The sequence below is a fragment of the Ochotona princeps genome, chromosome 17, assembly GCF_030435755.1.
Source record: "Ochotona princeps isolate mOchPri1 chromosome 17, mOchPri1.hap1, whole genome shotgun sequence".
NCBI classification, from domain to species: Eukaryota; Metazoa; Chordata; class Mammalia; order Lagomorpha; family Ochotonidae; genus Ochotona; species Ochotona princeps.
In genome coordinates this window covers 21,932,872-21,950,748 of record NC_080848.1, presented here as the reverse complement: position 1 = coordinate 21,950,748, position 17,877 = coordinate 21,932,872, and the positions used below count along the sequence as shown (strand labels likewise).

At 52.5% G+C, this 17,877-nt stretch overlaps 2 protein-coding genes across 2 annotated transcripts; both read right to left on the bottom strand.

Annotated features, from left to right (window-relative positions):
• Positions 1-1,121: 1,121 nt before the first annotated feature.
• On the bottom strand, positions 1,122-6,199 carry LOC101519623 (nucleoside diphosphate kinase B). Its single transcript, XM_012928656.3, has 5 exons — positions 6,171-6,199; positions 5,722-5,851; positions 3,964-4,065; positions 2,342-2,454; positions 1,122-1,352 (listed from the first exon to the last, which is right to left on the bottom strand). Exons 2-5 carry the CDS (start codon positions 5,845-5,847, stop codon positions 1,235-1,237), a joined length of 459 nt encoding a protein of 152 aa, XP_012784110.1. The 5' UTR covers positions 5,848-5,851; positions 6,171-6,199; the 3' UTR covers positions 1,122-1,234.
• A 4,242-nt stretch (positions 6,200-10,441) lies between these two features.
• Positions 10,442-16,654, bottom strand: LOC105941499 (nucleoside diphosphate kinase A). The gene is made up of 4 exons (XM_004591014.3): positions 16,502-16,654; positions 12,480-12,581; positions 11,155-11,267; positions 10,442-10,779 (listed from the first exon to the last, which is right to left on the bottom strand). Exons 1-4 carry the CDS (start codon positions 16,625-16,627, stop codon positions 10,662-10,664), a joined length of 459 nt encoding a protein of 152 aa, XP_004591071.2. The 5' UTR covers positions 16,628-16,654; the 3' UTR covers positions 10,442-10,661.
• Between the last annotated feature and the right edge of the window lie 1,223 nt (positions 16,655-17,877).

The following is a 17,877-nucleotide window of genomic DNA, read 5'->3' as shown; positions in this document are numbered from 1 at the left end:
GGGTGGGATGCAACATCCAATGGCAAAGACCAAGACAGGTAGGCTATGCCAGGCTGGGTCAGAGTAACCACCCGTGCTTATTAAGATCTGTGGGCTGGAAACAGGCCTGGTGGAGGAGTTAAGGGTACGCCCTGGCTGGGTTGCGGTTCCTGCTGGTGAGCAAGGAGAGCCAGAATAGGGGTGCTGAACCGGGCTGGAAATGACTGCAGTATACCTCTTGGCATTGTTGTGGACTGAATCTGGGGTGAGCCAGACTAGGCTGAACTCCAGCACCCCTTGGTGCTCGCACCAGGGTGGGCATAAGATGGGCTGGGCTAGGCAAAATCTGAAGAAAGTTTAATGTAAGGCCAAATTAATGCATTCACAGGGGTAGCATATTCCCCCCATTTGCTTTTAAAGCGTAACTTTAATATTTTGGTGTTTCCTTTCAACTGTCCCAAGCTTGAGGATATCAGGGGAGGCCTTAGATCTGAGCTGAATGTTACAGTGGGTGAAGGTTCTAGCTATTTATTCTGTCCTCTCACTGTCTTACTTAATGAGCCAGTAAGCCTAAATATCACAAAGTCTCTACTTCTAGGAACTCTTTAAGCGGACTACAAAGTGGCAACCTCAAGATTCCTTTAAGTTCCCAGCTGCTCTTTGGCTTCCCTTCACGGCAGATTTAACCTCTAGTGCAGGGAACAGGACTCACAACCACTCACAGCTTCTGGCCCAGCAAGCAGGCATGGTTAAATATTCCAGGGAAGAAAGTGTAACAGGGCAGGGTAAGGGGAATGGCATGGTGGTTAAAGCCACCACCTGGGCCACAAGTTTGTCCTGGCTGCTCTGCTTCCAATCCAGCTCCCCGTTACTACTCTTGGAAAAGCAACAGAAGAAGGCGAATGTTACTTCAACCTGGGATGAAGTTCCTGACCCTTGTTTGGGTCTGGACCAGCACTCTTGCCTGTGGCAGTCATTTGGGGAGTGAGCTAGCAGATGGAAGCTCTCCCTCTCTCAACTCCTTCAAGTAAATCTTTGGAGGATAGGGTTGCAGAAGTATTTGTGATTCAACAAAACACCCCAGTCAGAGAACCACACTTCATTCCGGTGCCTCTCAAATAAGCAGACACTGGGCCCAGGGCCCAAAGGCTTTATTGGTGAATAGGCTTTAGGCAAGAATGATGGATCCTCCAAGGCTGTGGAATGAAGAGCTGTGTCCCGCAGTGTGCCAAGGGACCACTGCCCGGGCTCCGGCTCACTCATAGACCCAGTCATGAGCACAGGACTTATAGTCGACCAGTTCTTCAGGTTTGAACCACAGGCTGATTTCTTTTTCAGCACTTTTCACCGAGTCGCTGCCATGAATGATGTTCCTAAAAAAGAGAAGTTGCTGGTTACCATGGGGTCCAGTGCCGAGGGCCACTCCTGCCCAAACAACTACAGTCCCCCAAAGGAGTTCCTCCTGGAGCAGCTACAACACTCCAGAGGGGCCTGGGCAGCTGCATCCCTTCCTTTCCCGCGTTTCCGAGTTTTGTCCTCCTCAACACCATGCCTGAGGCCCAGCAAGGTAGTCTAGGGGCTAAATCCTTGCCTTGCAGGCGCCACGATCTCGTTTGGGTGCTGCTTCTTGTTCTGACTGCTCCCCTTTCCATCCAGCTCCCTGCCTGAGGCCTCCTCAACTTTCCCAGACCACAAGCAGGGAGCTGGAAGGAAAGTAGAGCAGCCAGGATAGGAACCCACATGGGATGCCAGCACATGCAAGGCAAGGACTTCAGCCACTAGGCTACCGCAATGGGCCCCCAAATAAATAAATCTTCACAACAATAAGAAAGTCAATGCCTCCACATTAAGACTGCTGGCAGCACCAAACATTGCTTCTCAATTTTGGAAAAACACAAAAGTAGGGCTACCCAGACCAGACACCAACCACAGAGGGTGTGTTCACTATCACGGCCCCGCCTGCTCCAGTAGTCTCCTAAGGGTTTACAAAAGCTAACCATGACATGTGCTTACAGATCCCTTTATTCACTCCAATCTCCTAACCGTGCGGTTTTTTGTTCAGACTTTGGATGAGGCAGTCAGAAGCTTTGACGACAGAGGCAAAGCTGGAACCGTGCCCTGCAACCCGGAGCTTTCTGCTGCATCCCCCAGGAACCATCACACACCACCGGCTCCCTTGCGCGGTGCCTTGCCTACAGTTTTTGTAACTTACGGGGTGGGTATTTAAGAAAGCTTTCATCCAGGAACAATCACCACCTAATCTAACAGATCAAAGTTTTCTAAATCTGGGAAATGCCCAAAATGTTTGATCTGTATTTATGTGGTGGTGGCACAAGTCCGCCAGTGCTGCTTCAGCACTTACCTGCCAACCTGGATGCAGAAGTCCCCGCGGATGGTGCCTGGCTTGGAGTCGGCAGGATTGGTCTCCCCCAGCATCACTCGGCCTGTCTTCACCACGTTCAGCCCCTCCCAGACCTCGACAGCAAAAATCCGAATTAAAAAACCCGAAACACTACAGGTCTGCTAATCAGATTCATCAAACACAATTATTTACTCCTGCCTGAGAACACGCACCATGAGACTAACTGGTGACATTACCAGCTAACCCCAGGAGATGCTAAAGACCTACGTAAAAATCCCAGAATTGCCAAGCTACAGAGAAAGTCTTCTCCAACGTGTGCATTTCCCACTGCACCTGAGACAGAAACAATAAGGCTGAACAACCTATATGCAACCACCAACTGTGAGAAGAAACATTAAAAAGCAAAGTGATCAGAATAGAACAGAATCTGTGAACCGGGTATACAGGCAACTGTTCCAGCAAGGGATGGCAAACACCAAGACAGGGAAAAGCAAAAGGGAGACGTCACACTGAAGGAACAGTAAGCAGTTACACAGGACTCTAGTTCTAGTCTCCACCACCAAGTGGGAATTAACACCATTAGAACTGAAACTGTTGGGCCCAGCGTGGTGGCCTAGCGGCTAAAGTCCTCACCATGCACACGCCGGGATCCCATATGGGCGCCGGTTCTAATCCCGGCAGCTCCACTTTCCATCCAGCTCCCTGCTTGTGGCCTGCGAAAGCAGTCTAGGACGGCCCAATGCTTTGGGATCCTGCACCCTTGTGGGAGACCTACAGGAAGCTCCTGGCTCCTGGCTTCTGATCGGCACCTGCCATTGTGGTCACTTGGGGAGTGAATCATGGGACGGAAGATCTTCCTCTCTGTCTCTCCTCCTCTCTGTATATCCGGCTTTCCAATAAAAATAAATAAATCTTTAAAAAAAAGCTGAAACTGTTTCATTTCTAGCACACCATTACAAAATTTTTGCTAGAAGGATTATCTACTCAGCTTAAAATTCTTTTTTTTTTCTTTTTTCTTTTCTCTTTTTTCTTTTTTTTAAAGATTTTATTATTATTGGAAAGCCGCATATACACAGAGGAGGAGAGACAGAGAGGAAGATCTTCCGTCCGATGTTTCACTCCCCAAGTGAGCCGCAACGGGCCGGTACACGCCAATCCGATGCTCCAATTCGGGTCTCCCACGCGGGTGCAGGGTCCCAATGCATTGGGCCGTCCTCGACTGCTTTTCCAGGCCACAAGCAGGGAGCTGGATGGGAAGTGGAGCTGCCGTGATTAGAACCGGTGCCCATATGGGATCCTGGGTCTTTCAAGGCGAGGACTTTAGCCGCTAGGCCACGCGGCCGGGCCCTCAGCTTAAAATTCTTTAAGTATGCTCAAATTTCTAGGAAACACCCCAATCTCATAGAGTGAGAAAAAAAGAAGTGTAGCACCTTTTTTTTTTCTCCTGGTAAGCAATGAGATATTGTTTAGCCCCTATGGTCTGGTTCCCTTTCCAGGTCCTCAGCTAACTAACCAACCCCAGGAGTTCCATTTGAGAAGCTAGGGAGAAATGTCCCAGAAAGGACTGCCCAGGAGGTGAACCAGTCCCCTGGCTTCCCTTATCCCCCTCCCCCAGCACTCACCATGGCCACAACAGGCCCCGAGTTCATGTACTTCACCAGCCCTGGGAAGAACGGGCGGTCTTTCAGGTCAATGTAGTGCTGCTTCAGGTGCTCCTCGGAAGCCTGCCATGGGAGAGATGGCAGTCAGGAAAGAGGCTCAAATCCACGCCCCTCCATCCTCTGATCTCAGAGGCACACGTTTGGACCAATTGGGGACACCAGCGTGCCATGTCTAAGCACCCAACTCCTGCCTTCCTACCAGGCACCCTGGGAGGCTTGGGTGCTGGCCACCCACACGGGAGACTCAGCAAAGGCCCGCTGGCTAGCGCTTTCAACCTGGCTCAGTCCCAACTGTGGGTATTTGGGAAGTGAGCCAGCAGATGGGAGCTCTGTGTCTGTCTTGCAGATATTTTAACAAAAATATGATAGGTTCCCTAGAAATCCTTGTTTTGCACTTAATCCCAAAGTCATAATTTAGGCATTTAGGAAAAAATCCTATCCAAACCAGGACACTGATGCCACATTAGTAGAGTATCCTTTCCATAAAGACAACCTCAGAACATCAGTGACATCAGGGATTTCAAAACCCAAAGGTGAGCACACCAGAGCAGCCGGCACTTCTCCACTGCTGCCTGGGGTCCCTCCCCTCTATCTGGAGCCACTGTAGGTCCATGTGAGAGATCTACGGGTTTGTTTGTTTGTTTTTCCCCTCAGCTTTCATTATAAAGTACTCTTGGGAAGGGGATTTGCTGTGCCAAGCTATGTGCCTTGTTACAGCGCCCGAGTCCAGCCCCCCAACCCCAGGCTTCCCTCTGGCTCCCTGCTGGGGTGCTGGGGTGCTGCGATGGCTTCAGCCTGGCCCAGCTACAGCTGTTGTGCCCACATGGAGAGTGCACCAAGGAAAGAAGGGTCTGCACACTACAGTGTGTACATTTTGCCTTTCAAATAATAAACCTTCATGCAAATAAAACGCACTGCTTTAATTTGGTGGATGTTTTCGATCTGTTCCCTGGCCTCGGCAACTTGTCCCAGGACTGTATTCTGTCACTGTAACAGATGGACAAAGCCCTTTCAACTTCACAATCTCTCTCTCTCTCTCTTTTTTAAAGGCAGATTTACAAAGAGACAGATTTTCCATCTAGTGGTTCATTTCCCAAATGGCCACAACCGCTGGAACTCAGCCACCGCCGGCACTGGCTCTGGTGTGCCCCAGCCCTGCTCTGTGCAGCCATTTGGGGAGTGCACCAACAAATGTGTCTCTCCCCCTTTCAAATAAATCTTTAAAAATAAGTAACTCCTCTGGCCTGTTCACCTCAGACAACAGAGAACACCCTTATCGATGTTTAGGAGTCTAGGCCTTACCTAGGACTGCCGGAGTGCAGGGCCTCACAGCCCGACTCCAGATTCAGGGTGCTAGTGACCCTGCACGGGAAACCTCAGTACCTGGGCGACTCCAAGCTCCCGCCCCCATCCTGAAAGCCCAGGCCTTCCTCTCTCCCTGCTGACCCCTCGCGACAGGTGGGCAGGGAGGCGGCCGGCGGGAGGCGCGGCCAGCTTCCGGCAGGAGTCAGGAGTCACCTTACCCTGGGCTCAACCTTCCTGAGGGCGTCCCTCCCCCGACCGCCCTGGGGAAGGGCAGGCCGCAAAGGGGTAATCGCAGGATTGGAGTCTGCTAAGAGGGACCAAGGGGACTCGGACTGGGAAAGGGACGTGGACACACCGCTCCCGGGACTGGCAAACAGCCAAGGCTGGACTCCCACGGGGCAAGGGCGAAGTTACCCGAAGAAATTTCATGGCCACCAAGCGGAATCCCTTCTGCTCGAAGCGCTTGATGATCTCGCCCACCAGGCCTCGCTGCACGCCGTCCGGCTTGATGGCGATGAAGGTGCGCTCGTTGTTGGCCATGGTCCTGCGGGGCGAGAAGCACGGTCAGGCCGGGCGCCGGTTGCTGGGGAGGCCACGTGGGCGCCTACGCGGCCTTGGCCGCAGCCCGAGCCTGAAGATCCCGGGACGTGCACCAGGTTTTTCGGCTGCCGCCGCGAGGCCACGTGGCTTTCCAGGCGCTTCCGCCTCACCCGGGCCCCGCGCGCCGACCTGCGGGGACGGGGTTGGGGGGAGCCGAGGGGCCCGCAGACGGGGATCCCCACCCCACGCGGTACCAGCAGGGTCGGGGCCCAAGGTTGTAAGGGAAAGCGTCCCGCACCTCCACCCTGCCACCCCAGGCTTACCGAGAAGCTGGCGGGCCGAGCAGCGGCTGCACTGCGGAAGCTCAGACTGAAAGCGACCACCGGACCCGGGAGCCGCCCGCGGAGGAGGGGCGCGGGGCGGGACGCGGAGTGGACACACCCCGGACGCCCCGCCCAGCGCCAGGCCCGCGGCCTTCGGGCCTCGCGCTCCAACCCCGCGGGAGGAGCCGGTGAGGGTCCCCGGATTCCCCTGGAGAGGAACCACAAGCCACCGGGTTCCCCGGCTGATCGCCCTTCTTCCTAGGACCCCCGTGCGAGCCGATACACGCGTCTGCACATGTTCCTGGTTCTGAGTTCCTTATGCCGGACGACACACCTTTCTGCCTGCGCCCTGGAACGCGGCCGTAAGCCAGTCTCTGCCTTACGCTTTCCGCGTGGGAGATCCAGCCTTCCCTCCCGTGTCGTCCGGGCCCTGGAGAAGCCTTCTTAGCCTTCCTTGTGCGGACTTGCAGGCTGCCTCCCTGCCTCTCAGGGCCCCAGCTAGCTCTCCCCACACCAGTGTGGTCGGGTTATCTAGTCCACACAGAAGCACCCCCGACAAGATTCTGGCTTGTTTAGTGGAAATCTGGCATTGTCATCCCTTCGCAGACAATTCCCACCTCCTGCCTGGCCAGGCAACCGCTAAGGCCCTGTAAAATCACAGAGTACTAGGGCGGCTCCCCGGTAGGCTTGAGTCACAGCCTGGCCTTGCACTGTGCCAGGACCCCGCACCAGAATGCCTTGACCCGTGCGCACGTGTTGTTCCCACCGAGCTGTCCGTTTGAGGATGATGGTCCAAACCAGCCAGTCTCACGTGCTGAGGGCCCTGGGGGATCCAGCTCAGGGTTAGGCAGAATGAAGCACAGCCCCCTTGGGTGTGTACCCAGCCATCCTGGTGGGCTTCAGCAAGCCCTTCCTCCCAGGGCACCCAGCCCTTACAGACTCCTGTCCTGCGGTCGGTGTGTACCTCCCTCAGGGGTTGCCCACCTACTGATCCTCCCTCAGGGGTTGCCCACCTACTGATGACAGGCGGGGCCTCTGCTACATTCTGGCTTTGCAGACCCCATGTGACTGACAACACATGGCAGTGATTTTCCGTGGCCCTCATTCTAGATCAGCGTCTGCTCTGGCCTCAGTCTGATGCACACACTTATTTGGGTTTCTTTGTCAGAGTTACCAAGTGCCAGCGGTGGGGGAAGCCACTGAGAATTTTGCTGGGCATTCCCACTCACTGTTCAGCTGTTTGCACTTGGGCCAGGTCATGGATATACCATCACAGGGTACAGCAAGTACCATTCTGTCTCCTTTCTTTCCTGGCGAGACAGGCCTCAAACTGTCACACCTTTGCCTTACTACTTAAAAGTCTTGGTCTTAAATTCTCACCCCCAAAGCAAATGGGCCATGATGTGTGTGAAACAGAAATTCATCCAGCCGTCAGCTGCCCTCCAGAAAGGTGGTCCCTCCTAAGAGCCCTTGCCCTCCCCTGCGTCTGCCAGGGTCAGAACACTGGAGGAACCAAGGAAAAAACATCTGCTAGATGACTAAATTATAGCTGTTTCACAATAGCCTGTTTCTCCTTCGCTTATTTACGTTCCAGTTAGTACTCTATGGAGTTTTACCCAGGCACAAGCTTAACCCAAATAAAGACATTTTCTAGTTCCCCTGGCAGTAAGTTGAAGTCGCACAGCTAAGATCTGGCCAAAGGCACGGGAGGGGAAGTGGAGGCTGCAAATCCAGCATTTTACCTTTAGAAATAGGCCACTCTTTCTCCACTTCCCTTCCCACATGCTGGAAGGCGGACCTGGGGTAGGAATCCCTCTGGGCTTGCTTGACCACCACCACATGGCAGCCTAGTGGCTAAAGTCCTCACCTTGCACACACCAGGATCCCATATGGGTGCCAGTTCTTGTCCCGGCAGCCCTGCTTCCCTTCCAGCTCCCTGCTTGTGGCCTGGGAAAGCAGCCAAGGATGGCCCAAAGCCTTGGGACCCTCTGGGAGACCCAGAAGAAGCTCCTTGCTCCTGGCTTCAGATTGGCTCGTCTCTGGCCATTGCGGTCACTTGGGGAGTGAATCAATAGACAGATCTTCCTCTCTGTCTCTCTCCATCTCTGTATATCTGCCTTTCCAACAAATAAGTAAACAAATAAATAAATCTTTAAAAAAAAAAAGACAGAGGGAAATCTCTATCTCAGAGAAAGAGGGAGAGATCTTTCATTTGTTCATTCCCCAAATGGCCACAAGAGTCAGGGCTGGGCCAGGGGCTTCTTCTGGGTCTCCCAAGTAGGTAGCACGAGCCCAGATACTTAGGTCATCTTCTACCGCTTTCCCAAACACATTAGCAGGACGCTGGATGGGAAGTGGAGCATCAGGACTCAAACCAGTGCCCATATGGGACGTCTATGCTGTAGGTAGTGGCTTACCCCACTGTGCCATAGCACAGGCTCTTGTTGCACTTCTGATCCAACTTCCTCCTAACTACCTGGGAAGATGATAGCCCAAGTCCTGGCATCTCCTCGCAGGTGGGAGAGACCAGGATGGAGTCCTCGGCTACTGGCTTCATCCTGGCCCAAACCTGGCCACTGCAGCCATTTGGGGAGTGAACCAGTAAATGGGAGATATCTCTCTCTCTCTTTTCCTCTTTAAAATACAGTAAATGTAAAAAGAAAAAGAAAAAAGAAGAGGGGAGAGGGTAGTGGATACAGAGCAGCCAGGGTACAGGGTACAAGCAAGATCCACTGCAAAGAATGCTGTGCCCTTAGGACAGTTGGAATTTTAAAGAAGCAGGCATCGGGCCTTAGGTTGAACCACTCAGGACACACCCCGGCTGGCCTGCCTGGGTGCAGGGCCCAGCTCCGGCCTCCTCAGTGCGGCTCTGGGAGGAGCACAATGGCTCAGGCAGGTTAGCTCTTGCGTCAGGTGGGAGGCCTGGACCGAGTTCCCAGCGCCAGGCTCCAGCACCAGCTGAGGCTCCTCAGTTATCTGTGGAATGAATCAGATTGGAACTCCTTCTGTTTACCCACCTCTGTCCCTCAAATACGTTTTTTAAACTTACAGAATATGTATGCTGTCTATTAGCATGTTAGCAAGAAGCTGGATGAGAAGCAGAGTAGCCAGGATGAAACAGGCAGCCTGACAGTTTCAGCTAGCCCAGCCTCACCTGAGGAATGAGTCAGCGCCTAAGAAATCAGGCTGCCTTTCTGCTTTTCAAATTAAAAGAAATTAAAATTTCAAAATTAAAATAGGGTAGATGTTTGACACAAAGTTCTGCTTTAGACACATAATCAATATTAGCGTGCCTGATGCAAGTCCCACTTACTCTTTTTTTGTTTTGTTTTAAGATTTATTTATTATCTGAAAGAGTTGCAGCGAGACACCTTCCATCCACTGATTCACTCCCCAAATGGCCACAAAGGCCAAAGCTAGGCCCACCTGGAGAGAGAAGGCAGGAGAGTATTCCGGGTCTCCATCGGGATGTGGGGAACCAAGCACTTGGGCTATTCTCTGCTGCTTTTTCAAGTGCATTCCCAAGGGAGCTGGATCAGAAGTGAAGCAGCGAGACTTGAACCAGTACCCATGTGGGATGCCAAGACTGCAAGCAGCAGCCTTACCTACTACACCTCAGCACTGCTCTCCCCTTTTTACTTCCAATTCAGCATCCTGCTAATGCATTCCGAAAGGCAGCAGATGATAACTCAAATACTTGGGAACCTAATACCCATGTGGGAGACCTGGATAGAATTCCTGGCTGCTGGCTTCAGTCTGGCTCAGACTGCTAAAGTTGCAAGCAATTGGGGAGCGAACCAGCAGACAGAAGATCTCTTTGTCTCTCTCTGCCTTCCAAATAAAATGAGAAATAAATTAATTAAAATAGCTCCATTTATTTTTTTTAAAGATTTATTTATTTTTATTGGAAAGTCAGACAAACAGAGAGGAGAGACAGAGAAGATCTTCCGTCTGATGGTTCACTCCCCAAGTGAGTGCAACAGCTGGAGTTGAGCAATCCGAAGCCAGGAGCCAGGAGCTTCTTCCCGGTCTCCCACGCGGGTGCAGGGTACTGAGGTTTTGGGCCATCCTCGACTGCTTTCCCAGGCCACAAGCAGGGAGCTGGATGGGAAGCAGGGCTGCCGGGATTAGAACTGGCAACCATATGGGATCCCGGCACGTGCAAGGTGAGGACCTTAACCACTACGCTATTGCACCGGGTCCAAAATAGCTCCATTTAAAAATATGAGAAAAAGAATGACGGTGAAATACAAAGTATCAAACTCAAGGAATCCTACTTTGAGATGAGACTTTCAATCCTATAGGAGCACAAAAATTGAGATGAGAGTTTTAATCTGATGGGAGCATATAACACTGTACAGGGAGCACTCACGGCTCCAAGAGTTTCCCTCCAGATTGTAAAGAAATTCTGGAAATAACTAAGCTTGTTGCAGGCTGGTCCTCTGCCCACAGGAAGGAGGGGAAGGGGCTGGGGGAAGCATTCACTTCCTGTCACTCGTAGATCCAGTCGTGAGCACAGCTCTTGTAATCCACCAGTTCCTCGGGTTGAAACCACAGGCTGATCTCCTTCTCGGCACTCTCCACAGAGTCGCTGCCGTGGATGATGTTCCTGAGGGAGAGAGGGGCAGCCCCGTTACCAAGACCCACAGCACTCCACTGTCTGGAAGCTCACTGCATTCCCAGCCCAAATCCATGACCTCCAGACCAAGTCAACAGGAAGCACACAGGGCTGCCATCAGCTCCTCCCCTCACCCCTCCCAGGTGCCAGCAGCAAGAGCCTCCAGGAAAGACGTGGCAGACCCTAAGCTCTCACAGTCACGGCAAAGCTCACACCTGAAGGCAGCCAAACGTCAAGTGGAGGGAGGATGACAGTATGCTCTGTGAAGCCGCCCCAGGTCAGCTTGCAGTACCCAGCCTGGGAACCCCAATCCTACTGGCAACTAACTTGGACTCTAGAAAGGGATAAAGAAATACCAATGCGCACCTGCCAACCTGGATGCACAAGTCCCCGCGGATGGTGCCCGGCTTGGAGTCGGCAGGGTTGGTCTCCCCGAGCATCACTCGGCCTGTCTTCACCACGTTCAGCCCCTCCCAGACCTCCAAGCACAAAAAGCAGAGATGATCAAGGAAAAAAAAAAAAAGCTCAGTCAAAAATCTGCCAAGTAGCAATTTCTCCAGGAGAAGAAATCAATGAGAACGAGGTCCCATAGAAAGCCACAGAGCATCCCCTGTTCTATCACTGGGGATCCTGCTCTCCCGGCCCTCACCTCTCTACAATCCAGTCTCAACTAGGCACACAGAGTGGCCTTACTAAAAGCCCAAGCATGACATGGGCATTTGGCACATGGATGAAAGGGCACTTGGGCCACTTGCATCCCACATCAGCGTCCCAGCTCTACTCCTCATCTTGCCTTTCATCTTGCCTTCCTGTCAAAATACACCTTGCAGAGCAACAGGTGGGGTGCAAGTAACTAGGCCCCGGCCACCCACATGGAACACACAGACTGACTTCCCAGCTCCTGGCTTTGGCCTGGCCCATTTCCAGTCACTCCGGGCATTGGGGATGAGCCAGCAGATGGGAAATATTCTGTTCTTCAAATACATAAGTAGAACTCTCCATGGCCTGCCAGCACTCATGGAGAACAGCTGCGCTGCACACTGCGCTGTTGACGCAGACCCCCACCCGCCCGCGTCTCTCTTCTCACGCTAATGCTCTCCAGGCCGCCTGTCTCTCTGCACTCCATGGAGCCTTGCTTCTCCCGACTCTGTCCTTGGCACAGGCTGTCTTCTCAGTTGAGACGGGTCTTCACTGGGATTGTGTGTGTGGCTGGCTCCTTCTTGTCATTCTGGTCTCAGCTGGAGAGCCACAGCCCTTCCCATGTCATCTGCAGGGGCTACTTGCTCTCACACTGTCCCATTGCACAGCTGTGCATATAGTTCCATTTGATATCTGTATATAAGTCTTTTCATTGGGTGCCCATCCCCATCATGTGGCAAGAAGCACAGGCAAAGAAAGCTATGCCAGCAGATACCTTTGTGGGGTCTCATTTGTGGCTAGAAAACAGCCTGGCCCCCAAATGCTAAGCACTGCCCAGTGGAGGCCAGTACTGGCTCTCTGTCAGCAGGAGCTGAGTCAGCAGGCTCTCCTGAGCTCTCCTCGTCCACCAGGGAGTTCAGCTCAGCCAGCTGTCTGGGACAGGTCAGAGAGCTGAATCCTCAGCCCGCTGTCCAACTCTGTCAGCACGAGTCCCTGCTGCAGACACAGGAATCTCAACCCTGGCTCTCCACTCCCCAGCAGGGCTCACTCACCATGGCCACCACGGGGCCCGAATGCATGTATTTCACCAGGCCGGGGAAGAACGGACGGTCCTTCAGGTCAATGTAGTGCTCCCTCAGGAGGTCTTCAGAAGCCTGTTCCACAAGACAGAGAAAGAACGCAGGTCCCCAAGCTATTGCCAGAACCGGCAATCTGGCTCGTTCCCCTTCACCCATCTTGCCAACTCACTGTCCGTTTCCAGCCCCTTGGTTAGGGCAGTAGTTAAGCCATGTGTGTGCCCCACTGGCCCTCCAGCCCTGGCTCTCGACTCCAGCTTCCTAACAGTGCAGACTCGGGAAGCAACACAAGTAATTGGGTTCCTGCCACCACGTGGGGGAAGACCCTGACTGCACACCGGGCTCCCAGCTCTGACCCCAGCCGGATCTCTCTGTCTCTCGGCTCTAAAAATTTAAAAAATAAACAAATTTTAAGCAAATTGCCAGTGTGATGTCTGGGGGACTGTCATTATCATGTAGTGGGTTAAATGGTTGCCTGAAAACTCCAGCTGGCATCCCATTCAGGTGTCAATTCACGTGCTAGCTGTTCCTCTTCCAATCCAGCTACCTGCTACTGTGCCTGGGAAAGCAGCAGAAGACAGCTCAAATCTTTAGGCCCCTATACCCATGTAGGGTGCTGTTGCCACGGTCTGGTCAAGCTCTAGGTGTTGCAGCCATCTGGGAAGTATACTGGCACATGAAGCTCTCTCTGTGTCTCCCGCTTTCTGTAACTCTGCCTTTCAAATAAATAAAGCCTTAAAAAAAAAAAAAAAGTGAGCTCTCAGCTTTCAGATTCCGTAGTAACTTAATTCATTCTCCACCTGCCAGGGAGAGCAGTGACAGAACAAAAGCACATGTTGCAGGTTTGAATCAGTTTGCCCCTGCTGGCCGTGACAGCTCACAATAAAGCCACAGGACACTAAGATTGAACTTGGCCATCTCACTCTCCAGAGCAAACCCAAACCAAAACATCAGAGGGAGGCACCTCGCCTTTGCGTGGGCCGCACACTGAAGGAGGCCATTTCCCTGGGAAACTTCAGATCCAAATTCAGATAATAAAAGGCCCAGAGCGGGAACCAGGCAAGTCCCAGTTGGTCACAAACCACCTCAAAATGCAACACACCTAGCGACAAATATTTTTTACCTCAGAATCAACCAGAATCTCTCACACTGCATGGCTGGCATGTGTGAACAAATCAAGTTAGCCAGATAGCAAGCCACATGCCAAGCAACACAGCTCAGAGGCGTTCCCGCTGCCACTGTGTGCATGCGTGTCAAGGGTCCAGCATTGCACTGCAGTACGCAGAACGCACACTTCTGTGACACACACAAGCGGGCAAACCGGGGCTGGGAGGCATATCTGGAACATTCCACCCCCAGTGTGGGTTGGTCACTGCTGGCCACATGATCAGTCCATGGCAAGTCCATCCCTGCCCTGACCCTTCCTGTCCCAATGGCAGCCTTGTGTAGACACAGTCTCCCACAACACTGCCCAGACCTTCCTTTACCCTAACGTTTGTTTCATTCCATGAACTACTTGCAAATATCGTTAACCTGTAGAACAGTTGCCAGGCTTTCTTGGGTGAGGAGATGACCTCAAGTGTTGTTATCCCGTATTGCCCTGTGCCCACCAGATTTATTTCTTTTTTTCTTTTTCAAAGATTTATTTATTTTTATTGGAAATGAAGGTTTACAGGAGAGACACAGAGAGATATCTTCCATCCATGGATTCACTCCCCAAGTAGCCGCAGCAATGAGAGCTGAGCTGATCTGAAGCCAGGAGCCAGGAGCTGCTTCTGGGTCTCCATTGTGGGTGCTGCGTTCCAAGGCTTTGGCCCATCCTCAACTGCTTTCCCAGGCCACAAGCAGGGAGCTGGATGGGAAGTGGAGCAGCCAGGATACGAACCGGCACTCATAAGGGGTCCTGGCACATGCAAGGTGAGGACTTTAGCCACTGGGCTATCATGCCAGACCCCACACCAGATTCCAATAACTCTCTCAAGTCATGGCAGCTCTCCCTCCCATCTTTTCCATACCCGTATCCTTGATAGGCCATTCAGTGGGAAAGAGAAAGCTGCATTCAGGAGCCAGTCCTGAGCTAAGAATTCCAGCTGCACCACTGACTGTATGCCGTTAGGCACCTGTTTAACCTCAGGGTCACCACAAACAACTAGAACAGGAGTAAGGCCCTCTCAGGAGCTTCGCCAGGGCTAGACACAAAAACCTGTGTCAGGGCCCAGCACAGTAGCCTAGTGGCTGAAGTCCTCACCTTGCACACACTAGGATCCCACATGGGCACCAGTTTTAATCCTGGCAGCCCTGCTTCCCACCCAGTTCCCTGCTTGAGACCTGGGAAAGCAGTTGAAGACAGCCCAAAGCCTTGGGACCCTGCACCCACGTGGGAGACCCAGAAGAAGCTCCTGGCTTTGGATTGGCTCAGCTCCAGCCATTGCAACCACTTGGGGAGTGAATCAGCAGATTGAAGATCTTCCTCTCTGTCCCTCCTCCTTTCTGCATCTCTCACCTCCCAATAAAAATACATAAATATTTTTAAAAAAGAAAAGAAAAGAAAACCTGTGCCTATTGTGTGGTGATTGATCAACAGCATGTTCATTTTTCTTTCCCTTTTAAGCCTGACGGAACATGCAAAACCTTGGGAGAGCATTGCTTGTGCTGCACTCTGGTCCCCAGCCCCGTGGCGCTCTCTCCTGGCTGTTAACAGCAGTCCACCCCTCTTACGTTCCATCAGCCTTTCTAAAATATCATACATACAAATCAAACAAAATTTCGAGTGCACTGGGAAGGGGAGATATGGTCATTCAGCAAGATAAGTTGCCACTTGGGACTTTCAAATTCCATGCTGGATTGCTAGTTCCACTTTGAATCCAACTTCCTATTAAGGCAGCTGGAAAGGCAACAGAAAATGGCTCAACTACGTCGTCCCTGCCATCCATACGGGAGGTGAGGATGGAGTTCCAAGTTCCTGGCTTCAGCTTGACCCAGTCCTAACTATTGCAGTCATCTGGCAGCAAAACTAGCAAAGCAGAGCCTCTCTCTGCCTTTCAAATGTGTGTGTGTGTGTGTGTTTAGGTGCTCTAGGAGAGGCAGGCTTTGTAACACAGCAGGTTAAGTTGCCACTTGGGATGCACACAGACCATATCACGGTGCCTGTGACCCACCTCAGCTTCCGAGGCAGGCTTCCTACACGTACGTACCCAGGGAGACAGCAGGTGTCAGCTTAAGTACATGAGTCCAGGCCACCCAGGCAGGAGGCCTGCATTGAGTTCCTGGCTGCTGGCTGCGGTCCAAGCCAACCCCACTGTTGCAGGCATCTGGGGCATGAAGCAGAGGATTCTGTCTACAGCCCTATTGCCTTGAACATGCCCGAGCTTGTCTACAAGACCTCTCTGTCCATCACTCTCTGTTCTCTCTTTGAATAAATAAAGAAAAATTTTAAGAAATGTTTTTCAATAAATAAAATGTGCTAACAGGCTTCAAAGCTGATTCCTTTAGTGGGGAAACCTTGTATGTCCCCATCTATTTGAATGGACATCTCTGAAATTGCTAGGGGTCCAGCAGTCTTGGTCACTGATTGAAATGCTGTTGTGCAGGCGTCTCTGCAGGTGGGTCTGCTCTGCGCCCTTCCAGGAGTATGCCCCAAAGGCAAAACCATAGCTCCCCCCAAGCCAGCCCTGTGGTGCTCAACCCGTGCTAGGCAGTAAGTAGTTCCTCTCTCGAAAATTATCTGCTTGTGAAGCTCCAGGAGCCCCAAAGTGTGCAGGGCTCCAGGTTGGAAACCCTACACCACAGCAACACCCAGGATTTGGCACAACCGAGGGGCCGACAGACGCTTCTCCACAGTCCCATGGGACTCAGTCTGGCCCAAGGTCCAGCCAACTGGCTATGTCACTGGGGAGTTCCCAAGGCTCAAGGTAACATGGGGTTCATGCTACCACAGAGGGCGCGGGAGAAGGGCAGCATCTTCTCTCCCCCTGCACTCCACAGGGAAGTCCGCTTACCTGCATTAACTTCAGACTCACGAGGCGGAATCCCTTCTGTTCAAAACGCTTGATGATCTCGCCCACCAGCCCCCGCTGGACCCCGTCGGGCTTGATGGCAATGAAGGTGCGCTCGTTGTTGGCCATGGTCCTGCGGAGAAGCAGGACTGAACTTTCCATGCACATCATTATCCCTCTCAAGCGGATTATCTCAGAAAGCTGGCTTCAATCCTGCGGGCCAACCCAGGTCTCTCTCTGGGGGAGCCCCCACCCCTCCGCCCACCTACCAAAGCCTTCATCCGTGAACCAAAACCCCAAAGTGAGGAAAAGTCCAGAAGCAGGGACTGCAGCTTCCTCGGGTACCCAGCACAGTACAGGGCCAGAGGTAAATGTGTGAAAATGAAAGGGCATCTTTCTGTATAAGCCGGGATGGAGACAGCAACGGCAATGTGCATTCACTGTCAGCAGCAGAAGCGGAAGAAGCTTTAGGGAATGTCTCATTACAACCCCTCATTTCACAAATGCTGACACGGGTCCACAGCAGCCAAGGGGAGGTTTCTCAGCCCATGCAATGGATGCTCCACCTTAGAATGCAATGACTCTGCTGTTAATGGTGCACCGTGCGCAAACTCCAGATGCTACACTGGTGATAAAGCAGGCAGCACAGCACAGTGGGAGAAAGCCTATGAGGCGTCCATTCCACACCCTTCCTTCTATAGAGAAGCCCAGGCCCACCACCTGCCTTAGCTTACAGGATGAGAAAGGACCACACACAACCCCGAGCGTGACAGCTACTCACAAGGGTAATTCCACACCCTTCCTTCTATAGAGAAGCCCAGGCCCACCACCTGCCTTAGTTACAGGATGAGAAAGGACCACACACAACCCCGAGCGTGACAGCTACTCACAAGGGTAATTCCACACCCTTCCTTCTATAGAGAAGCCCAGGCCCACCACCTGCCTTAGTTACAGGATGAGAAAGGACCACACACAACCCCGAGCGTGACAGCTACTCACAAGGGTAATTCCACACCCTTCCTTCTATAGAGAAGCCCAGGCCCACCACCTGCCTTAGTTACAGGATGAGAAAGGACCACACACAACCCCGAGCGTGACAGCTACTCACAAGGGTAATTCCACACCCTTCCTTCTATAGAGAAGCCCAGGCCCACCACCTGCCTTAGTTACAGGATGAGAAAGGACCACACACAACCCCGAGCGTGACAGCTACTCACAAGGGTAATTCCACACCCTTCCTTCTATAGAGAAGCCCAGGCCCACCACCTGCCTTAGTTACAGGATGAGAAAGGACCACACACACAACCCCGAGCGTGACAGCTACTCACAAGGGTAGGGGGTTCTCCCTTCACCTCTTTGAGCAGCACCCCATAACATCA